The 27,789-nt window shown below is 55.4% G+C and overlaps 1 protein-coding gene across 2 annotated transcripts in view; it reads right to left on the reverse strand.

Moving 5' to 3' along the window:
* BICD2 (BICD cargo adaptor 2) overlaps positions 1-27,507 on the reverse strand; it is a 45,741-nt gene extending 18,234 nt beyond the window's left edge. For both annotated transcript variants that reach the window (XM_042963926.1, XM_042963925.1), the window contains exon 1: positions 27,157-27,507. In XM_042963926.1, the coding sequence (XP_042819860.1) occupies positions 27,157-27,396 (240 nt within the window). In that variant the 5' untranslated portion in view covers positions 27,397-27,507. The remainder of the gene's footprint in view (positions 1-27,156) is intronic.
* Between the last annotated feature and the right edge of the window lie 282 nt (positions 27,508-27,789).

Below are 27,789 nucleotides of genomic sequence, written 5' to 3' on the forward strand. Positions count from 1 at the left end.
GCTCCACGTCAGTAGACATGAGGGAAATGGAGTCAAAACCACAAGGAGATAGCACCTCACACCCACTAGGATATCTGTAATAATAAAAACAAGGGGATGGGGGGAACAAGTGTTAGCAAAAATATGAAAACATCGGACCCCTCATGCATTGCTGGAGGGAATATAAAATGGTGCGGCTGTGGAAAACAGCCTGGCAGATCCTTGAAAAGTTAAACATGGAGTACCATATGGTCCTGCAATTCCACTCCTGGGTACAGACCCAAGAAAAATGAAAAATACATCCATACCACAACTTGAACACTAATTTTTGTAATAGCCAGAAAGTGGAAACAACCCAAATGTCCACCAATTGATAAATGGATAAATAAAATGTGGTCTACCTACACAATGAAGTGTTACTTGGTAATAAAAAAAATGAATTACTGACATGTGGTATAATACACATGGACCTTGAAAAATTCTGCTTCATGAAAAAAGCCAGTCACAAAGGACCACATATTGTAGGATTCCCTTTACATGAGATGTCTCAACGGGCAAATCTATAGAAGACTGCAAGCGGACGGGCGGTCACCCAGGGCTGGGGGTGGGGCTGGGAGGCCAGAGGGGTGATGGCTAAGGTTCCTGGTACCTTTTTGGGCTAGTGAATATGTTCTAAAATTGGTTTTATGTAGATGCACAAGTCTATGAAAACACTAGAAGCCACTGAACTGTACATTTTTAAGTAACCTCTACACCCAGCATGGGGCTCAAATCCACAACCCTGAGATCAAGAGTGACAAGGTCCACTGACTGAACCAGCCCAGAGTCCCTGAACTGTACAATTTAAATGAGTTAATTTCATGGTATGTGAATTATACAAATAAATAAAGCTGTTAAAATAAACTTGTTTACAAAAGTTAGAGGCTAGAAAAAGATAAACTATGCTAATAGTCATCAAAAGAAAGCTGGAATGCTCCATTAATATTAGATAAACTAGATTTCACTGCAAAGAATATTACCAGGAACAGAGGGTCGTTTCACAATAATGAGGTTACTTTTCAAAGAAACCATAATTCCAAATATATACACCTAATAACAGAGCCTCAAAATATATGAAGCAAAAACTGATAGAACTACAAGAAAAAACAAATCCTACTTTGTAGCTGGAAGACTCCAAGGCTGTCTCTCAGCGATTCACACACTCAGAAGACGGAGCATCGGCATGGACACAGAAGACACAGACAACACTACGGACTAACCTGACCCAACGGACGTGTGTGGGGCCCCCCCCCAAAGCGGCAGCGCACACGTTCTTTTCAGGGACACGTGGAAGGGACACGTAGCCAGACAGACCATATTCTGGGCCACACAAAGAAAAGGCTCTGCCCACAGGGACTTACATGAGAAGTCAGTAACAGAAAGATAGGTTTAGAAAATCTCTAAATATTTGGCAACGAAATAACACACTTCTAAATAATGCGTGGGTCAAAGATGAAATCAGAAAGGAAATACTTTCTAAGTATTTTTCTAGCTGAATAAAAGTGACACCAACATGAGAATTTGTGGGATGCCACGAAAGCAAGTACTTACGAGGATATTTATAGCACTAAATGACCACTTAGAAAAAAAAGAACAATCCGATCAGCAACCTTAGCTTCCGTCTCAAAAATGAGACCAGGTGCTGCATGTGAAGCTGAAGGCGTAGCTCACAGCCCTGTAGTGTTAAGCTGGTAGGAGCCCGGTGCTCAAACCAGCTTACCACGCTGGCTTCCCTCCAAGGCTTGCCCAAATGGTCCCAGGGCCTCCTCCAGGCCGAGGGATGAAGGCTTTTGAGTCCTGCCTGATGGCTGCCCCGGTCCTACCTCCATGCCCTAGTAGTTCTGGTTCCCTTGGACTGAAGACAGGCCCCATAAACCCCGTGGAGCGTGGCTTTGCACCCTCCATACAGGCTGTGCGCGCCTTAGGAGAGGGCTGTTCTCGTTCTCGTGTATGGTGGGTGTTTGGGCCCTGTGCCTCTGATGAGAGTTCAGCCAGTCACGTGGTCTCCCTTCTCAGACAGGGCTTGTGTATTTATTCAGACCTTCAACAAACACTGGACACAGCATGGGTAGGGGACTGAGTCACACCCTGCCTAAAATCTTTGTAGGGGGTGGGTGTGATTCGAACAACCAACTACTCAGGAAAACAGTAGGTGCTAACACTAAGTACATGCCCATTCCTGGACCCTCAATTCCCACTCGTACTGGAGAGAAATACTTGTGTGTATGAAAAGATACGTTTATAGGAGCATAATTTACAAAAGCCCCAAACCAGACAGTTCCCAGAGGTCTATCAACAGAAGGAAAAGCTGTGATCCAGTCCGGCACCTGATGGAATACCACACAGCAATGACGAGTACCCCACCGTTACACAGACCAGAGAGATGAATCTCACAGAACGCTGGAAGCAGTCAAACACGAGAGACTATATGCTGTGTGATTCCATCGACACACACAGCTCCAAGAATAAGGAACATGAACCTATGCTGGGAGCAGTCAGGGCTGAGGGGGCCTCTGGTTGGGATGGGTCCTCCAGGAAGGCCTGTGGTGCTGGCCGTGTTCCGATTCTTGATCTGGATGTTTTTTATGTGGGTGTCATTTCCCCTCAGTAGAAAAAACAAAAACTAGAATAAGAGCAAATGAAACCCAAAGAAAATAATAATGATCAGAGTAGAAATTAATGAAATAAGAAAATATAAAGAAAAATCGATTAAATCAAAAGCAAGTTCTTTGAAAAGGTCAAACTGATAAACCTCTAGCCAGACTAATGGGGGTGGGGGGGGGGGGAAGGACAACAGACAAGAATTACCAGTATCACGAGTGGACAGTGACAGCACTACAAATACTAAAAATAATAACAGGGGATATCATTAACAGCTTTACACCAATAAATCTGACAACTTAGTTGAAATTGACAAATTCCTTGAAAGACAAACCACCAAAGCCCACTCAAGAAGAAATAGATAATCTGGATAGACCTGTATCGAAGCCACTGAATGTACATTTAAAAACCCAACAGAGAATATTCACTGCCCAGATGGTTTCCCTGATAAACTCTTACTGCACATTTAAGGGAGAAATAGATCCTACTGTACACAAACTATTCCAGAAAACTGAAAAGGAGGGAATACTTTCTAACTTATTTTATGAGACCAGCATCACCCTGTAACCAAAACCAAAGACAGTACTGAAAAGATGTAGGAAAATGATGTGACAAAATTCAACATCCATCCCTGATAAAACACTTATCAAACAGAAGGGACCTTTCTCAGCCTGATAAAGGGCATCGTTCAAACACCTTACAGCTGACATTTAATGGTGAGAAATGGGTCTCCCCACTTCTGTTCAACATTGTACTGGGGTTGCCATCCTACGATGCAATAAAGCAAGAAAGATCAAAAGCACTCAGACTGGAAAGGAGGAAGTAAAACTATCTTTATTCGCATATCACATGACAGTCTACACTGAAAGTCCAAAAGAATCTACAAAGAGTTCTCTAGTGAGAGTAAGTGAGTTTAGCCAGGTTGCAAGACACAAGATCAATGTACCGAAATCAAACACTTCTACATAGGAGGAATGAACAATCAGAAAGCAAACATTTTAAAAATGTTACTTACAATAGCAACAAAAATATGAAATGCTTAAATCTGACAGAAGATGCACAAGACATACACTAACAGCCACAAGATACTGCTGAGAGAATTAAATAAACAAACATTCATCAGCCAGAAGACTCAATATTGTTAATGTTAACAACACTCTTACCATTGTTAAGATGTCATTCCTCCACAAATTCTTTCAATTCATCACAATGCCAATCTAAATCCCAACATTTCTGGTAGAAAGTGACCAGTGGATTCTAAAATTCCTATAGAAATTCAAAGGACCTAGAATAACCAGAATGACTTTGAAAAAGAAAAACAAAGTAGAAAGACCTGATCTCAGTACTTAGAAAGGCAACTCAGTGGCAAAGGGGCAATCTTGTAACAAACGGTGCTGGAATTAATGAATATCTATATGCCTTGCGGCATTATGAAAATTAATTTAATATGGATAATAAGCTTTGGGGTGCCTGGGTGGCTCATTCGGTTAAGCATCTGACTTCAGCTCAGGCCACAGTGAGTTTGAGCCCCACGTTGGACTCTCTGCTGTCCAACCGGAGCCTGCTTAGGGTCCTGTCCCTCTCTCTCTGCCCCTGCCTAGCTTGTGCTCTGTCTCTCCCTCAAAAATGAACAAACATTTATTTTTTTTTTAATTTTTTTTTAACGTTTATTTTATTTTTGAGACAGAGAGAGACAAAGCATGAACGGGGGAGGGTCAGAGAGAGGGAGATACAGAATCTGAAACAGGCTCCAGGCTCTAAGCTGTCAGCACAGAGCCCGACGCGGGGCTCGAACTCACGGACCACGAGATCATGACCTGAGCCGAAGTCGGCCGCTTAACCGACTGAGCCACCCAGGCGCCCCAGAAAAAAAAAAATGAATAAACATTAAAAAAAAAAAGAGATGGTCTCTCTCTGTCCCCCTCTCATGTGGCATGCTGTCTCTCGAAACTAAAAATAAGTTTTTTTGAATTTTTTTTTAAAGAAAGAAGGTATAAACTTTCCAGGGGAAAATAAGAGAAAGTGTTTGTGACCTTGGACATGATCTATAAAAACAAACTGGTAATTTGGACTTCAAAACTAAGAACTTCTGCTGTTTGAAAGACAAGAGCAGGGTGGACCTCGAGGGCAGCAGGCAAAGTGAGGTCAATCAGACAGAAATACTGCACGATCTCTCTTATATGTGGAATCTAAGAAAAACCAAAAGCCATGCTCACAGATATAGAGAACAGATTAGTGGTTGCCCGACGCAAAAGATTGGAAATATGTCAAAGGGGGTTAAAAAAAAAAAAAAAGGAAATTAAAAGAAAGGTAATGCTATTGAATTTTTCTTAAGTTCTTTATTTAGAAAGTGAATAATAGCATGGCAATCTAAACTCTATTTTCACATACTTTGGTGAGAAACATAAAGTACACGTGATTTTTGAAGACACTAGGAATCCACGTTATAGTGATCAGATTAAAAACAAACAAAAAAACACATTCTCAAACTGGATACGAGAAACGATACCCAGACAAAATCCAGCTACGTTCTACCGATGACACATATATAAGACACACAAAAAATACTAATAAAAAAGCTGGCATACCCACATTAATGGCAGATAAAATGAGACTCCCAGACAAAAAGCAATGCCAGGAATAGAGTCAAAAAATAATGATAAAATGAGTAATTCACCGAAAAAAGTTTTTAAACCAGGAAACTTTTTAAAATTGTAGTGAAATACACACAACACAAAATTTACCATCTTCACTGTTTTTAAGTGTATAGTTCAGTAGTGTTAGCTACATTCACACTGTTGTGTAACAAATCTCCAGAACTCTCTTCATTAAAAAAAAAAAAAAGACAATAAAAAGACAAGGCATAGACTGAAAGAAAATCTACACAAATCACAATCTGACAAAGGACTTACAGCCAAAATAAAATAGAAGAGCTCTCTAAACTCAGAAAGAGACACAACCTCATAAAACATGGGCAAAAGAACTGAGCAGATACTTCCCCCGAGAAGACACGTGTGTGGGAAAGAATCACACGAAAAAATGCTCAGCGTGGAAACTCCTGCCTGCTGGCAGGGAACGGAAAACGGCGCAGCGGCTCTGGAAGTAATCTGGCAGATTCCTGGAGTCACACATTCACTCGAAATGAGGCAGGGCCATGCACTCCTAGGTATTCCTCCCAGACTCACTCCTGCAGGAGTATCTGTAACAGCCGCGAAAATCCTAAGGGGACACCTCGGGAAACCTCGGGGAAATGGCGTGGGAAGGCCGGCAGGGGGAGCTCCCGGGCCCCACCACGCTTTGAATCCGAACCGTTCCCTCAAAGACCAGAAAGCTGTCTACAAGCATCTACCCCAGCCTGGAGCACCGGAACCCAGGAGACCCCGTCGCGGTGCTCACTGTCCAGCTCACAGGCTGAGAGGCTGAGGGTCTGAGACGCCACTGAGCCCACCCACTGGAATTTCTTCTGACCAAAGCACCCCACCCCCACCCGGCGCCCCCTCTAAGCCTGCCTCCCCGTCCCTAGAAGCATGCAGAGCAGCAGCGTCCGCCACCTGACGGTGGTGCCCAGCTGTGGGCACGCTTGTCCCCGAGACCTTGGCTGCTCTACCACGCACCTGCCAGGCCAGTGTCCACCGGGGGCCCCCAAGCTTCTCTGGCTGCTTGGAGGAAGGAAGAGGACGCCCTCCCGGACCCTGGGACGCTCGTCAGGGCTTCAAGGTAGTGGCCACAGTGCTGTTGTGATGTCCCCCCAGGGGCTGGCCCGCCCACTCCTCTACAGCCGCCCAGGCCTGGTGAGCCCCAACATGGCCCGGCAAGTCCAGGCAAGGCCAGCCTTACTCTAGGTTCACCCCGCCCACGTGGACACCGCACAAATACCTGCAGTCCGGGCCAGACTTGGGGGGGGGGGGGAGGGGAAGATTGGGTCTGCCGAATGGGAAGGGAGCCCCCAGGGCAAGCTCCAGGCCAGGAAAGGGAGTCACAGGGCTGGGGCAGAGGGGCCGCAGCTGAGGAGCAGCGGGCGTGAGCACAGGCTGGGCGGGACTGGGTCCCAGGCCTGGTGCAAGGGCTCGCGGCAGGGGGGACCCCTGGGAGGAGAGCGCTGCCGGGAAGGGGGGGGTGGGGGTCAGGCCCAGGGCTTCCCCTGGGGGGCTGCTGGGTGGTGACAGTCCAGGGTAATGGGGAAGACCTGGGACCAGCGTGCCTGCGGGGTCTCCCCCACTCTCGTGTCTCCCTGAAGGGACCAAGGGGACAGGGTGGGGGACAGGGCAGATCCCTGTCACGAGGCTCCGGTTCTGCTCAGACCTTCCTCCCTCGCCAGGCCCGTGATCACACCACCCCCAGGGCCCCGCAGCCTCCCCCAACCTGGATGTGAACAGACGGTGTGGCGTGTGTAATTCGGTGCACACTCACACTCACAACACTCTAAATTACACACGGCCACACACACACACACACACACCCCGTCACACACACCCTAAGTTACACGCCATCACACACACACACCGTCACACACACCCTCAATTACACACGGTCACATACACACACACCTCACACACACACCTCTGTTACACATGCTCACACACTCACACCCTAAATTGCACACGGTAACACACACACACACACACCTCATACACCCTTACCCTCACACCCAAATTACACAGTCACACACACACACCTCACACACACATACACACAAACCCTAAATTACACATGGCCACACACCCTCACATATACACCCTCGATCACACACACTCTCAATCACACGATCCACACACTCTTGCACGCGCGCGCGCGCACACAAACACACACACACACACACACACACACACACACACACACACACCCTTGGTCTCTGTCATACCCTGGGTGTGGCAGCCTTCCTACTCCAGCCCCTCCGACCTGGCCTTGGTCTCTCCCAGGAGCCTTACCCACCCCTCCCCCAAGCACTAGGGGTGACTAGTGTTTGTTGGGGTGCCAGCCTATCCCTGGAGAAGGCAGGTTTGACTAGATCTGAGAATCCAGTGCCCCAGGCGGGGGTGGGGTCTGGGAGGTCTGGGCAAGAGGCCCAGGCCAAGCAAGCCCCAATCCAGGCGAGGGCACAATGAGCCACGGCAGGAGACGCTGCCCCACCGTGTCAGCAGAGCAGAGACACAGTGGGGAGCAGGAGAGGGAGGCGAGCACCCCTGAGGGCCCAGGAGGGTGGCCGCAGCCTGGACAAGGTGCTAGGAGTGGCATGGCCAGGACGTGGGCGCCTGCTGAGCAGGACACAGAGAGGATGGAGTGAGGGCCGGAACCAGCGGCAGGGGTGTGCTGGGCTGGAGACGGGAGAGCCGACCACAGACCACATGCAGGGGTGGGGTCTTGGCAGGGTGTGCTTCCCCAGGGGCTGGGACCCGGCACTGGGCAGGCGGCACCCCTCCCTCCTCAACAGGAACCAACATTTCTGACCAGTGTTAACACGCTGGGACCCCCCAACAGTGCCCACTCGCATGCGCGAGGTCCCAGATACCCAGCCCCCACCGGGTCCCCACCACCCCCATGAGGCTAAGCCAGACAGAGAAGCTAAGACAATGAGGGACAAGAAGTTCTGCTGACCACCTGAGAGGTCCCTTCCCCCTCCTCCCCCCCGCCCCTCCCCGGGGGTAGTGCACTGCAGCCTGGCCAGCCACACCTGCCCAAGCCTGTTGCAGGTAAAGTTGTCCTGGGACACACCCACCTCAACTGGAAAGCTGACGCAGTCCAGTAGGACGAGGCTGGGGCCACTGCCTTGAGTCCACAGGCATAGTAACTAGAGCTCAGAGAGGCTCCCTGGGTCCCAGGTCCACACATGGGTCAGCAACCCGGCAGGGACGGAGAGCCTGGTGCCCACACGGAGTGTGCCTTTCCAGGCAAAAGGCTCCATCAGCCGCTCCCTGTCAGCCTCTCCCTAACCCATCCAGCTCAGGACACAGGCCCCTAGAGGAGACCAGGGCCCTGCAGAGGCCCCGGCCCTAGACCTGGTTCCACCCCTCTGGGTAAGCCGTCCACTGCAGGGACAAAAACGGGAGGGTGGGACAGGGGGGCAAAAGGAAGAGACCCCAGGCAGCTCCACTGGTGTTCTTGGGACCAAATCGGTATCAGTCAGGGCTCCTTCCCCACAGAACGTGTAGACACGTATGTAAGAGATTTATTCCAGAAGCCAAGACATCCCACCATCTGCTGTCTGTGAGCGGGAGAAGCAGGAAAGCCACTGGTGTCTGAAGGCCCGAACACCGGGGCACCCACACACAAGGACAGAAGACAGACAGACGTCCCCGCTCGGGAAGAGGGAGAGAATTCACCCTTCCCACTTCTGTCCCAATGCACCAGAGGGACTGGCCCGCCCACACGGAATGAGTGCTAGTCCTTCCCAGAGACACACCCGTCTGTAGTCCAGCCAAAGTGACACATGAAATGAACCATCACACAGGCGTGGGGTCTGTGCCAGTGGCTCTCAGCTCTGTCCCGTGGGGCGAAGGAGGCCATAAACAACAAAGGAGCAAAACGCTATTTACAAGGCCAGACTGACTGCCCGAGGTGGCCCTTGAGCAGCAGTCTGCTGACCGCTGGTCTGAGGTCAACACCTCCTCGCCATCCAGCATCCACTTTCTGTGGCTCGTTACGGAAAAACTGCAAGCGTGCGCCGGACGGGCTCGTCCTGGAGTCAAAGGACTGCATGCAGAGCAGGGACATGCATCGGGTCAGGCCTGGAAGGATGAGGGTGCTCCAGGTGGGGGAGGAGGAGCCCTGGACAAGAAGACCCCTCCTCCCTGGCCATGGCAGACCCTGGCACCCAACCAGTAGGACAGCAGGGATGAGCATGGCGGCGCCCACCGCCAAGGCCCCGTCCTGAGTCTGGGCGAGTGCCCCACCTCACTGAGCCCACCGCACACTGGGCTGTGCGTGACATGCCTCGCCTGGGGCTGGGCAGCTGGCAGGACCAGGCCCAGGAGAAACGGGGCCAGGACTAGCAGAGCAACCCTCAGGTGACTGCCCCTGCCCATGCGGTTGGCCAGTCCCTGTGGCCCCCAGAGGGCAGTACGTCTGTTCTGTGATGGCCTCCCTGTCTGCCCCAGAGATAGAAGCATCGTCAGCTGGTCGTCCACCCTGGCTCGCAGATGCTGACCCTTAGTTCCTGACACATGTGCACGGGGCCCCGAAGCAGATCCAAGTGCGGAGACTGGCAGGGCCCGGACCCCTGGGGAAGGCCCGCAGCAGCAGGGCAGGGGCGGTAGCGGGAAGCAGGCCGCCGGGTGGGGCTGCTCTGGAGGAGCTTCCTTCCCAGACCAGTTCCGCCGTCAAGGCAGCAGGCACAACACACACCAAGCCCAAGGAAACCAGATGAGCTAAGGCCCTGGCCCAGGAAGCAGTTTCCTCAGCGAAGCTGGGATGCGGTGTTGGATTCCCGGACTGACCCAGCCTTACCCACCTTCCCCCGAAGGGCTGCCAGCGTGCACCAGGACAGGAACATCCCAGGAGTTCCCAGGTCCTGCCTGTCTCACCCCCAAGACCCCCTTCCGGCATAGCTTTCGGGGCCCCCACAGCCAGCTGTGCTCCAGCTTGGGGACTCAGAAAGGCCAGAATCACTTCCTCGGTTCACCAGTGGTCTCCAGCAGAATGGGGAGCCCCTAAGGCGTCTCTCACCTCTTTTCTGGTTCAAAATGGTGTCCTGCAGAGTGGCTTCTCAGAGCAAGTGTGCGCCACCAGCCCTCCCAGTGGCACCCTGCGTGTGGAGGGTCCGCGCCCTTGGGAGCCACACGGAAGAAACAGCACCTCAAGTGCAAGCCAGCCTGCTGCAGTATGTGCTCAACAGATGTTGACGGACCGATAGATTCCCAGTCCAAACTGGTACAGGCAGGCTCCAGCACTCGGGCAAGTCTCAGGGGGTCTGCCGACACGGGGGTGAGACTGTGACACAGCCATTCGGCGTGGCCGGCTCCCCTGCAGAAGCCTGTCAGCCCCACAAAACCCAGCTCCCATGAGAGCCTCATTAAGTTCAAGACAGGGCTCAGGCCTGGGAACTGGATACAGATTCAAGCTCAATGACTTTATCATGGGATAAAGGTTTTACAGCATTAAGGGAGGAAGGAAAGTCTCCATCTCAGACTGACCAAACCTATCAACACTGAAATCACTGCCCCAAACTGCCTGGCACTAAATACTGAACACTGCAAGAGCGTGTCAACCAGACCAACGTGTAGAGACTGGGGGCACTCAGCGGTACGCAAGGGAATCAGAATCGCGGCAACGAAGAGAAGACGCACCAGCAGGACGAAGGGCACGATGTCCTTTCCAAGCAGAGCTTTTCCCTAAGGAGATGGCGTCACGGCAGGATGGGCTGACCTCACAGTGACCTGAACAGGGAAGGAGTTCCACACACATGTTGTACACCATGGCAGAGCAAAATAAAAACACACATTTCTCAAGTTCTCTGTAAATCTAAAACTGTTCCCAAAAAATCTATTTAAAGGTATGTTAGCATACACCCAAACACATGAAAATTGATCTCCTCAATAATATCTACACCAAAGAGAGCACACAGAACAAACACCAGGAAACCAAGTCAACAATAGTCAGAAATACCTCCGATCAGGGCATGGGGATCGCTGCCAAAGCTGCACTATGCTGGGGTAGGGATGCACTAAAAATACACTTTAGTGATAATAAGAAACTCAGAGACTCAACAAAGGAAACAGGCAAAAGTCTCAGAATGGGAAAGTGGTACAGCAAAATCCCAACAGCAAAATAAGAAAGCAAAAGCAACCAAGCTCGTGTATTTTCTCCACCTGGTGATGGTTTCATCCAGGCCAGCGGTTTGCGTGGGGCACCGGTCTCCATGCCAGGAGGGCACAGGCCGGTGCCCCTGCACACCCCGGGGACGGTATGCTCCCTGTGGGTAGGGGTCAGGGCTGGACCCCAGAGCCCCTCTGTCCCTACCAAAACTCCTTCATGGGGGCTGACATGCATGCACAAACTCAGAAGACCTTTGGAAAGAGCTGCACTTCACCATGAGGAGCATCCACTCGCCCCAGGAGCACAAAACCAGGGGCACCAACTCCATTCAGGTTTAAAACTACTGACTGGGCATCTGCCAGGGATCAGCATAAGCAAGCACATCCAGTGAGCTGGCCAAACAGCGTGTCGAAAGGTGATCTACAGACGTTCCTGCCACAGACGACTGTGTGGGAAGGAAGGAAGCCGCCTGCACAAAGATGCTTCCACTAGGACCTGGCCTTGCCTCTCAACCAAAGCTCTACAAAAACGGACATGCTAGCTTTCCTTCTTAACGTCACCAAAAGAGCAACTGCAGCCACAGTAAACGCACCCAGACAGATCTAAAATGAGAGCTAACGTTAACCAAACGCAGAGCAAATTACTAAAAATGGACAAGCCCAGTGGTCTTGCCGCTTAAAAGGACAAAGGACGCTCTCACCACACTTTCCAGAGGCTAGAAGAAACAGGAGGAAAGGCGATGATGTCACCTATAAAATGCACTAAGTAACACCTCCATAAAGGTCACTTAGAGACCTACAATTCCCCCAAATGAAGTTGTTAAGCTTAAGAATACATAATAAAAACTATTTATAATCCCAACACCAAAAAAACATAACTCTTGAACACTATCTTAACTAGAAACACAAGACTCGGCCGAAGAAAAGAACCCGTCCCGGGCAGGAGGGTGAGCACCAGGAGTTCACGAAGAGCATGCGCGGTGCCGCAGAGGCGCCACCACCACGAGGAGCATGCGCGGTGCCGCAGAGGCACCGCCACCATCGTGAGGAGCATGCGCAGTGCCGCACAGAGCGGGAGGAAGCGGCCGCAGATCCTCTGGGGTCACTCCAGAGGAACGGTGACATTCGTTCCGACCACCAGCAAGCAGAAAGACTGAAACCCCCAACCCCTGAAAAACGTTAAAGGTACAATTCACATACCATAACATTCACCCTTTTAACGTGCACAATTTGGGGGATCTTAGTGTATTCACAGGGCTGTGCGACCATCGCCACTACTTCCACATTCTCATCTGGATCCCGAAAAGAAGACCTCACCTCTTTAGTGGTCGCTCACCAGCTCCGCTCCCCCAGTCTCTGCGGATCTGTCCAACCAGGACATTTCCTATAAAGGGAACCACACACTCGGTGATCCCCGTGACTGGCTACTGTCACCGAGCGTCGCTTTCCAAGATTGTCCACGCGCAGCGAGCCTGGTGCTTCACTCCGGGGCCGCTGAGAACAATGCAGCCGCCAACACTTTACTTTCTGTATGCATGCTGTTTTCAGCGTCCTTGGGTTACACATGAGGTCACACACAGGCGCGAACCGCTAGGGCACATGGTAACATCCAAGGCCTTGGAGCCGCCACAGCAGTCCCACCACCCCACTTTCCGCAGCCAGGTGTGGGCTTGGATTTCTCCACGTCCTCATCAGCACTCGCTACCACCCGTCTCTGATGGTCCATCCCGGGGCGGGGCATGCGGTCCCCTCTGTTCAGGAACGACTAACAGTACCAGCTTCCGCTCTCGCTAGCGCCGTGTCGTACCGTTCCACTTAACACCGGTCTCTAAGTTCTCAGGATGATTCACGTTCCTCAGCCGGCCCGGAAGATCAGGGTTCCAGGCCACCCCAACCCCTCAGCTGGTCCTCCCGCTGCCTGATGGCGGGAGGACCCGCACCCAGACTATACACACAACTCCCAACATGTCAGTGAGAAAAAGGCAGATGCCCCACAGACAATCTGGTGATGGTCCGGAACAGACTTTCACAAAGGAGTGTCTGCAAATGGCCGGTCAACACAGGACTGGGAACAGGAGGGTCCAGGAAAGGCTGGAGCCAGCAACTAAGGGAGGTGTCCGGGACAGACATCCCTGAGGAAGGCACCCGGAGCAGAGCGGCTCCAAGGGCCAGCATGCAGTCCTGCTCAGTGGGCTGGCTCTGCTCCCACACCCCCAGGGCCCCTCGCCAGGCCTCTGCCCCCCTACAGCTCTGACAGGGTCAGGGGATGTCACACATGGGAGAGGCCCCGGAGGGCAGGCAGTAACCGGGGCCCTGCACACTTCACAGCCTGTGCCAACAGGAGCCCATCAGCTTCTCTCTCAGGGGAAAGATCTTGCACAGGTGAGAAACTGTACCCTGAGAGCAAGGCCTCCCCATCACTTTCCAGGAGGGACTGCCAGAGAAGGCAGAACCAATACTTGGCTCTGTTTAGCTGCCCTTGCCTCAGAATCACCTGGGGAGCCAGAAACATCTGTTCACAGGTGCGGGCACACCTGCCAGCCGGCCCTTCCCAGTCTCGGAGTCTCGGCCCTGGAATCCGGAAGGCTGCTGTTTACTGGGGCCGCGCCTGTTAATCCCCAGATCAGCCCCACTTCACACGACTTGTGGAGATTATCTCCCTCAGGGCATAAGGCCCTACACTCACAGGAGCTGGGGAACTGAAGCAGAGCCCAAGGAGGGTCTGGCCCTTCTGCCAGGGGACCAGCATGGCTGTCCTGGACAAGGGCACACGGGTGCCACCCGTGGGAATCACCAGGAAAGGCGAGAGTGCAGGTGCACACAGAGCCTCGCACACTGGCGACCCCAACATTCCCAAGGGGAGGTGTTGATGACTCGGGTACTAACCTGGCACACTCCTGAGAGAAAAGTCTAGAAGAGAACCTAATCACTGCAGCAGACCAGCAGGCTTCGAGGACTGGGCAGGGGGGAAGGCGCCCGCTGGGGCAGCACAGGAGACCACAACAGTTAGTTCTCGGTCTCCTTACAGGTGATTGTGCACCAATTTCAAAACTGAGGGCAGCTTACAAGACAGGATCATCTGGGCAGCAGCCAGAGTCACTCTGGAATCTTCTGTCCCTTGAGATCAGAGGCCACCCTAATTAATATAGCCCACCACCGGAAGAGGGGCTGAGCCCCACCTCACTGAATCCCAAAACAAGGGGGCAAGACCAGACAGCCAGCAGGAGCAGATTCCCAGAAGCCTCCAGGGAGAGAAGCCACAGAAGGAAGGGACAAGCTCCCACACAAGCACAGAACCTGGAGGGTTGGATGCAGCCCTGGGCCACCTCTCAGAGCCAGGGTGTCACCAGGGATCCAAATGGCCTGGCGGGGTGAGGGCAGGACCCACCCTGGACCTTCCATCTTTCTGTGAACCCCTCGGTCCCACACCACCCTAAGGCTGGTTCACAGAGGGAGTAGAGCTGGGGGAAGAAGGACCTGAACCCCCAGATACACAGTGTGGGCCAAGGCAGTGAGGGGAGCAGGCCTGGCCCATGGGCACACAAGCACCTGGGCCCAGGGCACCCCAGGTCTGGCACCAAGTGTGCACCTCCTCAGTGGGGTTGGGTGAGCCCATATCTGGCAAGTGACAGGTAGTCAGGAGGACAGGGAGGACATGGGGGACACTGTGGGGGAGGGGGCAGGGCTCCACACCAGAAGTAGGTGGTTGGGCACACGACAGGTCCAGGGAATAGATAGGTGCTAGGTGGTCTGCAGGGAAGGCTGGGGGTACTGTGGATTCTGGGGGAGCTGGAGAGTAGGCCTCCCCCTGGGAACGGGGCAGATGGAAGCTACAGGCACACTCACACAAACTCTGCCTGGCTGACGACCCTCATCCATCAGACCAGCCCTGTGCTAGGCTCAGGAGATCCACGAGCGACATCTGTCCTCCCTCAACCCACCCTTCCCACTATGTGGCTTCTGGTCTGTTTCCCCTCAGGCACCAGCACATTGGCTGTGGGGATCAGAAGAACCAGAGCTGAGGACTGACACCTGTATGGAAACAGAATGTGGCTGCCTATGGACGGCTGTCACTCCCCTGCACCCCCCCGCCCTGCGCCCCCCGCCCAAGTCTGTCCTGTCCGCCCACGTTTGTCCCATCGCCAACCATGCACCCCAGCTGCTCTGGGCAGCGTCCAAACATTAAGCTGCTTTTAGAAAACTGGGAATCCACTCTTGGACGGTAGGGATTTAGCCAGAATCGGGTGCATTTAGAGAAGATTACACCCTAATTGCCTCAGTGTCAGCAGGCAGGCTTCCGGCCAGCTGAGCCCCAATGCTGGCAGCGGTCCCCTGGGACCCTGGCTCTGCCACCCAGGGACCCAGAGGGCAGTCCCAGGGCCAGGAGACAAGGCCCCGGTGTCCCCACAGCAGCTGGCTGCCCGCACAAACCTCATTCGGCAGCAGGAGGGGCAGCTGTCCAGGATGGCCTGGGCTGGAAACACCAGGCTCGCTCCATCTCTAATCTCCGTACATTTTCTCCATTAGCAGCCTCAGGTAGGAAGGGACACCCAGCAAGCCACACAGTCAGTGAGTGGCTGGAAACTACCTCAGAACCCAGAATTCTGCAACTTTGGGACCCCATGTCTACAGCTGTGGCCAGGGCAAGAGAATGGGGTCTCAGGGGCAAGTATGCCCCACATCCGGCATTCTGTCATGGTCACCCAGGCAGGGATGGCCCCCAGTGCCCCAAGGAACTGATGCAGGATCACCTGCCATGAGGGGCTTCCAGAGCAGAGAAGACATGGCTCCGTCTGTCAAAAGAGGTGAGACCCTCCCTGTGCCACAGCCAGGTGTCTGGTCCCCCAGCCTCGCCCCTCCACCACGCACACCTTGAGGTTCGCCAGAGGGGTGAGGCCGGCAGGACCCTCCCATGCTGTCTGTGATGTGCGCATGGCCCACTGTCACCGCTCCAGGATGCCACCCCAGAGAGACACCCAGGGCCCACTCCCGGCCCATCACGACAGTGCCAGCCCTGCTTCATGTGCAGCAGCCACCCTGTATGCTGCAGACGCTGCCCCCGCAAGCCTCCGGCCTAGCCGCTCTCCGTCCCAAGCTTCACGGCCACATCTAGGCCCTAACAACAGGGCGGCATTCCAGATGGCAGCTGGTGCAGGCACAGGAGGGCACCCCCAGGGGAGGTGAGCACTGAGAGGCCAGAGGAAGAGGTGTGCCCGGCAGCAAGAGCGTGTGGGAGTCACACCTGGGCTGCCCCATAAATCCAGTGGGTTCTGCAGACCTGTCCCAACGCAGGCCAAGAGGAGGGACAGGAGCAGGGAGAGGCCAGGCAGGCATCTTTGGGGTGGAGCCCAGCACCAGCACCCAATGAGGGGCCAGACCTGGGGGCCCCCTGCAGGCTGGAAAGAGCTTCCCAGAAGGTGGTGGGCACCTCAAAGGACAGCGGAGGCACCAAACGGGGTGTGTCCGTCACACTTCTGGAGTGACAGAGCAGCCAGGCCCCACCCATGGGGAACACCCAAGGGGGACCGGATCCCAGGTCTGACCACTGGCTGACTCCACACCCCTTCCCTAACTGCCAGCTGGTCAAATGCAAAGGCCAGTAAGCTAAGCAGCTCACTGGGCTGGTTTATCAGGAATAAAGTCAACCCTGACTGAGCTGAGCCCAAAGGGAAGGAAACATACATGAAGGTAACCAACCACTGGTTATTTTTCTTTTTAACCACGTGCATCCCGTTACTTTTTCTCAAGATAGATGAGATGACATGACATGACATGACATGAGATGATGAGATGAGACGAGACGAGACGAGACGAGACGAGATAAAATGACTACCGCGGATTGTCAGTGACCACGACCCACTTTGCCAGCCCGGGGGCTGAAGACCTGGAGAGACAGACCCCAGTCAGGGATGCAGAGTCACACAACAAAAACCACAGGGCTTAGGGAACACGTGAAAAGATGGAAACCTCATAAAAGCAGTACTGCACCATCAGGACAGTGGGGCATCCACGCAGACCAGTGGGACAGAACGGTGCCTGCAGAGGCCCAAGGACAACTAACGGACCAGCAGCGGAGCAGAGGTCGTCCAGTCTCTCGAACAAACAGCATGGTAATGACGGCACCCCACTGCACCCCCTCACCCCGCAAACAAGTGAGTGTGGGCATGCCTCCGTCCTTCCCAAAGTGACTCAAAACCAAGGCTGGACCCAAAATACGACACAGACTTGCAGAACTTCCAGAAGAAAACACGGCAGAAAATCGCTGTGATCTTGGGTTTGGTGACCGAGATCTCAGCACCTAAAGCACAACCCGCACAAGTGGCCTAAAATGAAAAACGCTCTGTGAGAGACCCTGCTACGGGTGTGAGAAGAGCAGCTGCAGACTGAGAGACGTTACCTGCCAACTAGGACTTGCACCGAAACAGAGAAAGAACAGTTCTCGATGAAGAGACTCCTGCAACCCAATAATAAGAAAGCACTCGAATTTAAAATGGGCAGAGGAGAGCAGACACTTCACCAAAGACACACAGACAGCAAACAAGCACGTGACCAGCCGCTCTGCATCCGTCATCGTCATAGGAGAAACGCAAATCAAAACAGCACCAAGACGTCACTCGTCACTCGCGCTGAGCTGAGCAGAGTGGCCAAATTCCAGTGCGCAGGCAGCACAGCACGGCATGCCGCGAGGTCACACAGCAGCAGGAGGCCGGTCAAGCTGCAGGGAGCGCGGAACAGGTTAGCGGTTTCTTACGAAACTAACCGTACTCTTCCTGTTCAATCCAGCAACAGCACTCCCAGGAACTGACTGACCCAAATGAGTTGAAAACCGATGTCTACACAGACACTTGCACAGACGTTTACCGCAGCTTTATTCATAATCGTGCAAAACTGGAAGCAAGCAAGATGCCCAGCTTGAGTGGATAAACAAGCAGGAAAATGCACACAAACGTAAAATCAAGGAAGTTCGGCGAATTCTAGGAAGGAACGCATAACGTGGCAGAACAATCTGACCATATTTCAAATGGATGAAGCCACCTCACTGAAGGGATGGGGAACACAGTGCTCGCTCAATTAACTTATTTGGAAATAAGTGGAGCACAGAAGACCACTGGCATATAAGCATCAGGTTCCACTGACACAGGCACAGGCCAGCAGTTCTGACGCTCCCGTGCACTCCTGTGTGGCTGATGGGGGAGCCAGATGTCCCGCTGCTGGACGGAAGTTACAGACAAGCAAGGGGAGGCAGTGGGAACGACACACGCAGCGAGGGGCCAGGGCGGAGACCTCAGCATGAGCTCACGTTCGGGCTGCTCACACACAGCTGGCGCCGGGCAGACATGTTTCTAGACGTGTGTGTGCACGCGGGCCGGGGTGCAACACCTGTCTCCTGGCTCTGTCGGCCGGGAGCGCGGAGAAGCAGTGAGTGTCCAACAGCAGCAAACAGCCAGATCTTGGCCTCAAACACCATTCTCCGGTAAAAGAAACCAGGCTCCTTGAAGAAATGACTGATTGCAGGACTGGGACACGGAGCATTCACGATGAGCTGGGAGCACCTATAGCACCAGGAAGGAGTTGCTAAGAAAGGAAGGAAGGAAGGCAGGAAGGAAGGAAGGAAGGAAGGAAGGAAGGCAGGAAGGAAGGAAGGAAGGCAGGCAGGCAAGCCATCAGGAGGGAGGGGAAAAAGGGAGAAGGGAAGGAGAGAGGGAAGAGGAAGGAAGGAAGAAGGGAAGGAAGGAAGGAGAGAAGGAAGGAAAGAGGGAGGGAGGGAAGAAGGAAGGAGAGAAGGAAGGAGGAAAAGAGGAAGAGGAAAGGAAGAAGGAAAGAGGAAAGAGGGAGAGGAGGAAGGAGAAAGAATGAGGGAAGGGGGACGGAGGAGGAAAGGAGGAGGGAGGAAGGAGGTAGAGGGGAGGAGGGAGGGACAGAGGGGAGGAGGAAAGGAGGAAAGGAGGAAAGGAGGAAAGGAGGAAAGGAGGAAAGGAGGAAAGGAGGAAGGAGGAAGAGGGGAGGAAGGATGATGGAAGGAGGGAGGAAAGGAAGAAAGGAGGAGGAAGGGAAGGAAGAAGGAGGAGGAAGGATAGGGGAGGGGGAAGGAAGGAGGGAGGGAGGGAAGAGGAAGAAGGAGAGGAAGGAGGGAGGGGGAAGGAGGAAGGAGGGGGGAAGGAGAGGAAGAATGGAGGAGGGGAGGGAGGAAAGAAGGAAAGAGGAGGGAGGGGAGAGGAGGAAGAAGGGGGAGGGGGAGGAAGGGGGGAGAACACGGGAGGGAGGAGGGGTGGAATAATCAAGACAATGAGTGTTGAAGGGGCACAGGAGCCAAACGGGAGAGCCGCCAGGGCAAAGCTGGAACAGGCGGAACAACAAAATACAGCAGTGCTGGCTCACAACCCAAACCTAAAAAGTACCTGCAAGTCAACAGCAATACAAGCCAGTGGGTGGATAATTAAATAAAGGGCACAGAGTCAGGTCTCCCATGCAGAAAAATTCCAAACCACGTACACAGACGCTCCTGTCCAGGAGAGGTTTGGAAAGGGGGAAGGGGCGCCTTGAAAGTGGAGACCCTGACAAACACCCAGACAGGGATGGAGGCCAACATCATGGGGATCAGCCACAGACTCTCCATGGGACGTGGTGAGAAGGGTGCTTCACCTCTGTGACCCTCCTCCCCGAAACATCTCACCCCACCCCATCCATGAGAAACACAGGAAACAAATCCCAACTGAGGGACAGTCAGCAAAACACCTGCCCAGCACTCCTCAAAACCGTCAAGGTCACCACAAACAGGAAAAGCTGGAGAAACGGTCATTACCGGGAAGAGCCCAAGGTCCACAAGACACGTGAAGTCTGCCTTGTGGGATCCCACATGGCGTCCAGGGGCAGAAAAAGGACAGCTGCTGTTTTCTAGGGGCAAGGCCACACGTGAGCAAAGGCTGAGCTCCCACCAGCTCCCACTATTCCTCAAACATCACCCATTTCTGGAACAAATTCACATTTTCGAAACAGGTGTTATAGCAGAAGGGACTGCCTCATCACACTGGCCACGCTGACAACATTGGGGGACATCAGGTGCCGGCGGTGACTGGCCCACAGGCTGCTGTGGGAGCCTGCCCTCACCGACCGGGTGTGGCATCTGTGACAGCAGGTGTAGCTGCAGGCTCACGACACCAGACACCCCGCCTGGCTCTCCCCTGCCCCCATCCCAGGGCCAACATTCCCTCTGACCACCCAGGGAATTCCTCTGGCCGAGACGGGCCACAAAGGGGAAGGAGGGAGAAGACAGCCCAGGGGGGCCCCGGGCAGCAATTGACAGAGAACGGGTCCCTGGCCCACACTCACTCCATCACTGCTGGGGCTTCAGGGATGCACTGGCCTAAAACAAGGAAACCAAGGCACAGGGAGGGGACCTCTAGGGGTCACGTCAAGCCTTGCTAGCATACAGCGTGAGCCGCGAGCCCCCATGGACCCAGGTCCCCACCGGTGGAACAGGGACAAGGACGGCCCCTCCCTCCTGGGTCACGGGGAGCTGGCATCTGTCTGCATCAGTCAGGATACACCCGACAGGGGACCGTGAGCCCCGGCGGGCAGAGGAGGTACAGGAGGGCTGGTCTAACAAACGCGCCGGATGGGCGACAACCACCCAGCCATGAGGAGACAGTATACAAATCAGGTGAAGAAAGCACTCCCACCAGCTTTTTAAAAAGGGAAAACACAAACAGATCTAAGAGTGGGGTGCCGGGGGCCTGCAGGAGGCAGGAGGGAGAGCAGCTCCAGGCTCCCAGCGGGAGGCGGACGGCAGCCTCAGGGACGGGCACCCGCAGCCCTGTCTGTGCGGCCAGGCCCTCCAAGCGCCCCTTTGGCTCCTGAGCAACATCTCTGAGCCACACGGGAAACCCCAGCGCTCACCGGTTGTGACAACGTCGTGGAACCGTTGCCTCTGTCAGAGGTGACAATTCACCCCTGAGTGCAACGGAACATTCAACTTGTGTTTCCGTGCGGTTTCCCAGCACCGCACACAGCCGAGCTCACGGAGACGCGGCCGGAGCTGCAGCCACTGACGTGCCAGCCACACATTCCCCCCACTTGGGTTCCGCTCAAAACTTCCCCACACAAGGGGGAAGCCGTCCGGCAGGGGCGCGATGCACGCAACTTGCCTTTGAGAAAGCAAACCCGAACAACACAAACCGCACGGTTCTCTCACGTGACATGGCAACAGACCGGAAACAACTTCGGACCCGCGGACACTGAGCCCATCCGCTTGAAGGAGACGGGCGCTCCTGCACCTCAGAGAGTAACGCTAAACCGGGGCTCTTCACAAACCACTCCGGACGTTCTCCCCCCATTCTGTGGCGTCCGGCGGCACTCCCCGACACGCACGGAGGAAAAGACCTGGGAGGAGAAACGGCCCGCCCTTGCCCATGCTCGCCATCAACGATCTCCAGAATTCCCACAAAGACACTGCTCACTTCTAGTCTCTCGCGCTCCTGAAACAAAGGTACAATTTTTAAAAGATCAAGCTCTAAAAAGGAAGCCAGACCCCAGTCCTCCCAGACACCATCGCCTGCCCGGGCCCCGACGGCCTCTGCACCCTGCACACCCGCAACCCCACCTCTGGGTCCCCCTCCCCGGGCAGCGCGGGGCCCGGACGCTGCCGGGCAGCCACACTGGGCCCGCTCCTGCCCGCCACGCTGGACAATGCTGGGCCCGGGGCCGGGAGGGCGGTGCCCATCAGCGCCAGCAGGGTCCTGGCCAGCCCCTGCCTGCTGCCGACCTTCGCCTCGCAGTCTTTCTTCACCCCTGGCGCACCGACACAGCGAAGCAAGTGTGACCGAGGGGCGGCTGTCCTCACTGACAGGGGAGACTCATCTCCTCCTTCCCAGCAAGGGGCCAGGCTCCCACAGCTGACGGGGGAAGCCCAGCAGGAGGCACGTCCACCTGGCCGCAGCTCTCTGGCCACCGGCTGCCCGTGCGCTGCAGGTGCTCCGGCCCTTGGTGACCTGAGCTGTCAGTCCGGGGCCACACAGCTCCTGAGGGCCAGGCAGGGTCCACTCTGTCCCCTGGAGCCAGAGTGGAGGCCACGGCCCTGCACAGCACACGCAGCACCTCCTTACCCGCCAGAGGCAGTGCAGGAGACTCTGGCACTTTACAGAGTGGGAGAGCCCTCACGTTTGCTTCACGACCCCTGCCCAACACATTTCACAGGCAGCAGAGCAGGGAGCGCCCAGGAGCGCAGCCCTGGAGGGCTGCGTGCTCCTCGTCTTTGGACGCCCACACCTACCTCTCCCCACGGCCAGACCTCGTGGGCAGGGCCACCTCAGCGCCTCCAGGACCCTCCAGACCCCACCTTCAGGCCCAAGTCTGGCCCCCGCATGCCCACGGCGGGCGGCCGCACAAACGGGTCCCCCAGAGCCCTCTAGCCCCAAGGATGCCACTCCATCCTCCAGGAGAATCCCCACAGGCCTTAGCCAAGTCAGGGCTCTTCCTGCCCCAAGCAAACACCTGAGGAGGCCTCCGATTGCCCTTCCCTCCTCCTCGAGAACCTGCCCTCTCAGGGACAGGCCACCCAGGCTCACAGCCTTGAGCAAAACTCAGCCTCCCTGTGCCTCGGTTCTCCCAGCTGTATAGTGGACACAACAAGGGGGCGACCCCAAGGCTGGTGTGGGGTCTGCAGCAGTCAGTGGGGCATAGGAGGCTCTCACAGCACCTCCTTCATGGCTAAACTGACTCACAGCTGTACCTTCTGTGCAAAGACCTTCATGGGACCTAGTGCCTGAGAACCCCATCCTGAGCATCCTCAGTTTCCCCGATCACTGGGAGGGGAGATTATGAGAGGGAAGGAGGAAGGGAAGGAGGGAGTCAGTCTAGAACACAGAGCAGATGCTGCCACTCAGCTCAGCCGCTGAGTCTGCAGGACGGGAGGGACTCAGGTGCTGGAAGCTGGTTTTGGGAGCCGGGCTGGGGCAAGTCCAGAGGTGAGGTGGAGGCGGCTCCAAGAAGCGCCCAGGCCTCGAAGGGCAGGCGGGCCGGCCTTCCAGGAGCTGGGAGAGGCAGGGGTGGTGAGAGCAGTGAAGGCAGCCAGGACAAAGGAGGGAAGCAGCATGTGCTGGGTGAGCTGGGGCCATGGCCCCAGGCAGCAGGCTCTGACGCCCAGGACCAAGGGATGGCAGGGAGGGAGCCAGGCCTGAGTGAGGCAGACGGAAGGAGCTGACAACATGAACTGGCAAACACTAAGCAAACACCTACTGTGTGCCGGGCACCGTGCCCATCCCCTGACACCCTACAACTCACCAAATTCCACCTGCTGCTTCCTGGGACCTAAGCACACTGACTGCACGTACTAGATCCTGACATGGCACACACAGCAGAGAGGGGACCCAGACCCACCTTCCTGCTACACCTTCCTTCCTGAGACTACACAGGGACCCCTGCCCCCCAGCCCTCACATCCCTGAGCCCCACAGGCAGGAGCTGCTGCCCTAGCACACCTGCCCCCCTGAAACTGCAGCAGGGGACACGAAGTGAGGTGAGGCCATGGCCATCGGAGTGTCTGCCCCACCAGAGTGGGGAGGGGATACAGTGGCTCTTGGGATGGAGTGGGACCTTGTGAAGCCAGGTTCAATGACTACCAAATGCCTAGTCAAAAAGGGCCAGCAAGTACCCCCCACACACATGCACACTCACCACGGTGAGATACACACTCACACTAACCCAGTGACTGGCTTCAGGACACTCACCTGTGACCAGCCAGCCAGATTCCCTTCCTCAAAGACAGGACCACCTACAAAGGCTGGGCAGGAGTGCAAACGCCTCTGCTTGAAATAGAATCTGTCAGTAACTGAAACAACTTTAGCTCAAGAAATTTTAATTTTTTTTTTTTTTTTTAACATTTATTCACTTTTGAGAGCCTGAGCAGGGGAGGAGTAGAGAGAGAGGGAGAGACAGAATCCGAAGCAGGCTCCAGGTTCTAGCAGCACAGAGCCCGACGCGGGGCTCGAACTCACAAACCATGAGATTATGACCTGAGCTGAAGTCTGACGCTCAACCAACTGAGCCACCCAGGTGCCCCTAGAAATTAAGTTTCTTTTTTTTTTTTTTTTAATTTTTTTTTTTTAACGTTTATTTTTGAGACAGAGAGAGACAGAGCGTGAGCAGGGGAGGAGCAGAGAGAGAGGGAGACACAGAATCTGAAACAAGCTCCAGGCTCTGAACAGTCAGCACAGAGCCCGACGTGGGGCTCGAACTCACGGACCGTGAGATCATGACCTGAGCCGAAGTCAGACGCTTAACCGACCGAGCCACCCAGGCACCCCTAGAAATTAAGTTTCAAAAGAACAAAAATGGGGGGCGCCTGGGTGGCTCAGTCAGTTGAGCATCAGACTTCGGCTCAGGTCATAACCTCACGATTCGTGAGTTCGAGCCCCGCATCGGGCTCTGTGCTGCCAGCTCAGGGCCTGGAGCCTGCTTCGGATTCTGTGTCTCCCTCTCTCTCTGCTCCTCCCCTGCTCATGCTCTCTCTCTCAAAAAGTGAATAAAGATTAAAAAAAAAAAAAAAAAAGAGAAAGAAAATGTTCACCTCCCTACAGGACAAAAAAAAGGCCCAACAAATATTGTCTTCTCAAATCTTGATTTTTTTTTTTAAATAAGAGTTAACGTATCCAAATAAGACCCTGGCTAAAATTAAATAAGCTGATGAGAGTGTGGGCTGGCATGGGTGTGAGTGCCTGGTGCAAGCTTCCTGACAGCACCCCTGACACTCTGACGCTCCTTTTTCTGGCCTCTGCCAGGACTTCCAGCTGAACTGTTCTTCCCTCACCTACAATGGGGGAAACTCAAGTTCAGGACAGTGAAGCCATGTGTCCAAGGCCAAGGGGCCAGTCCGTGCAGGAGCTGGGGGGTGACATCAAACTAAGCAAGCAAGCACTTGAAGAACACGTGTGGAGACGGGCACACCACCCTCCTGATTCCCCCGGGATCCACCCTCCGGACACACCCCACAAAACACAGCCAAAATTCCTGTGCTGATCAAAACATTTGTGCCTGTGACAGTAAGGAGCTGACAACTGAAAGGCCCCTAAGTGGGGACTAGTTCTTTCTGCTACAGTCTGTTCTGGTCTGTTCTTAAAGTGGGCATGACTGTGAGCTCCTGAACACAGAAAGGGACTGCACTTGCTGCGAGGGGGGGAGGTGCTCACCAAGCTGGGGGAGGGGAGGGCCCAGAGACCAGAATGGGGCCAATGGTGCTCCTGCCCCATACTCTCTCAGCCCCTCCACCCCGCCTCCCTCCATCAACGCAGGTGCACCCCCTCGCCCCACACACCAAGAAGGGGTCCTTGCAGCAGGGGCCAGGGGCCACCCCTCCTGCAGATGCAGTGCAGCCCAACCTGGCTGGGAGAAGGCACCAGTACCTGCTAACAGATGACAGGGCCACAGGTCCCATGTGCTGCCCCCTGCCCCCCCCCCCGCCCCCCGCATCAGTCAGTTTACTAACCAAACACCTGCTCTGCCTAGCACGGATCTAAGTACATGCGTGAACTAATTCATTCCCTCCTCCTCACCATCAGAAGGGGACCCTACTGTTCTCGCCAGCCAGGCAGGGAGGCTCTGAACCATACAGGCACCCATCCACGGCCACAGGAGGCAGAGATGCCAGGAGATGGGCAGTCAGGAAGGCAACCAGCATGGTGGATCCCAAGACCAAGGGCCAAGGGGAAGAGTCAGGTGGGGAAGGAACACGCTGTGGGAGAAACCAACAGGCCACACACCTGACCATGTCTGGCCTTTGCGAACATACAATTCACAACCAGTCTTTTCTGGGTGAGCAAGGCTGCAGAAAAAGGAGCTAAGGCTCCTGCCCGCAATCACAACACCAGCAACGAGCAGGGCCTGGATCCAAACCCGGCTGTTCCACTCAGAAAGCAACTTCTCCCTGCCCCTTCCCCCCCCCCCCCAAACAGGGCTGAGAAGTCAGGGAGAAGTGGGAGAGAAGCTGGTTTAAGTCACCCAGAACTACTTCACCCAAGGCCTGCCCAACTCTCCCGTGAAGCTCGCAGGTAGCCTGGCGGGGGTGGGGGTGCGGGTCCCATCTCATCCCAGAGCGAAAATCAGAGGAGACACACGGCTCCTTCGGTGACAGACACCCATAGACCTGTCACCCGACCCTGGGACGGTAGCCAAGGCAGCCAAGACAGGAAGTAGGCGGGAAATGCACTGCATCCCAGAGAACTAATGGGGCGGGGGGACGTCACGGAGCTGAGTCTAGGAGGGACAAGGAGGACTCCAGTTATCGCAGATAACCACATTCAAGGGGAGCCCCGGTCAGGGCCCCCTCCCGGCCTCAGGGCGCTCACCCAAGACGCGGAAACACCCAGAGACCCGCGCTCTGCCTGGAGATGATGGAGGCCCAGGCCCGGCCTTTCCCAGCCGGGTTACCTGCATCCATCCCACGTCCCCATCCCCCCACCCGGAAAACCAAACAGCGCAGAGGACACCACCCCACCGTGCCCGAGGCCCGCAATCAGAAGCAAACAGGCTGGCGACACGGCCCGACCCGCAGCCCCTGCCCGCGGAGGCCAGGACCCCCGCACGCGCACGGTCCACCACTCCAGGGGTCTCCGCAGCCCCTCCTGGCGGGCCGCGCACGACGACCCTGGGCGCCCGGGTACCTGCCGGGGCCCTGCCCTTCCCGGGGTCTGGACTCTGCTGGGGGGCCGGCCCGGCGGGGGTCAGAGATCCGTTCGGAGGAAGGGGGTCCAGCCGGCCTGACTGGGGGGGTCGGGGTGGCCGCCCTCTCTCCTCACCTCCTTGAGCTGCTCCATCTCGCCGCGGATGGCCTCGTAATCCACCTCGAGCTCCTCGAACTGCAGCTTGAGCTGGTGCTTCTCCTCCAGCACCGCCAGCCCGTACTCGGCCGCCTGGATCTTCTCGCGCGTGGTCTCGGCCAGCTCGTGCGACAGCCGCTTCACCTCAGCGCGCAGCCACTCGGGCTGCGCCTCCATCACCAGCCGCGCGTACTCCTCCTCCTCCGACGGCGCCGACATGGTGGCCCGCGGCCGGCTCACGCTGCTCCCAGCGAGGGTCAGGCCGGGCTCCTGTCCGCCGCTGCCGTCGCTGCCGCCGCCCAGCCCGACGGCGCCCGGCCCGCCGCCGCGCAGCCGCAGTGCGCCCCTCGCCGCGCGGGGCACTGTGGGGGCCGTAGTCCCGCCCGCGCCCACTACAAGGCCCCTCGTGCCCCGCGTTGACGGGCTGGGGCGTGATTGGCTTGCGGCCTGCGCTGGACCGGGCTCCTTCCAGCGCCGCTGCCTCCGTCTCCAACTCCCTGGGTATTGTTGGGGGAGGGGGCCGTCGTCTCGCCCCCGCGCCCACTACAAGACCCGTCGTGCCCCGCACCGCCACACCGCCGTGATTGGCCCTGGCCTAGCTCGTCAGGCCTC

The sequence above is a fragment of the Panthera tigris genome, chromosome D4 (genome assembly GCF_018350195.1).
Source record: "Panthera tigris isolate Pti1 chromosome D4, P.tigris_Pti1_mat1.1, whole genome shotgun sequence".
Lineage (NCBI taxonomy): Eukaryota > Metazoa > Chordata > Mammalia > Carnivora > Felidae > Panthera > Panthera tigris.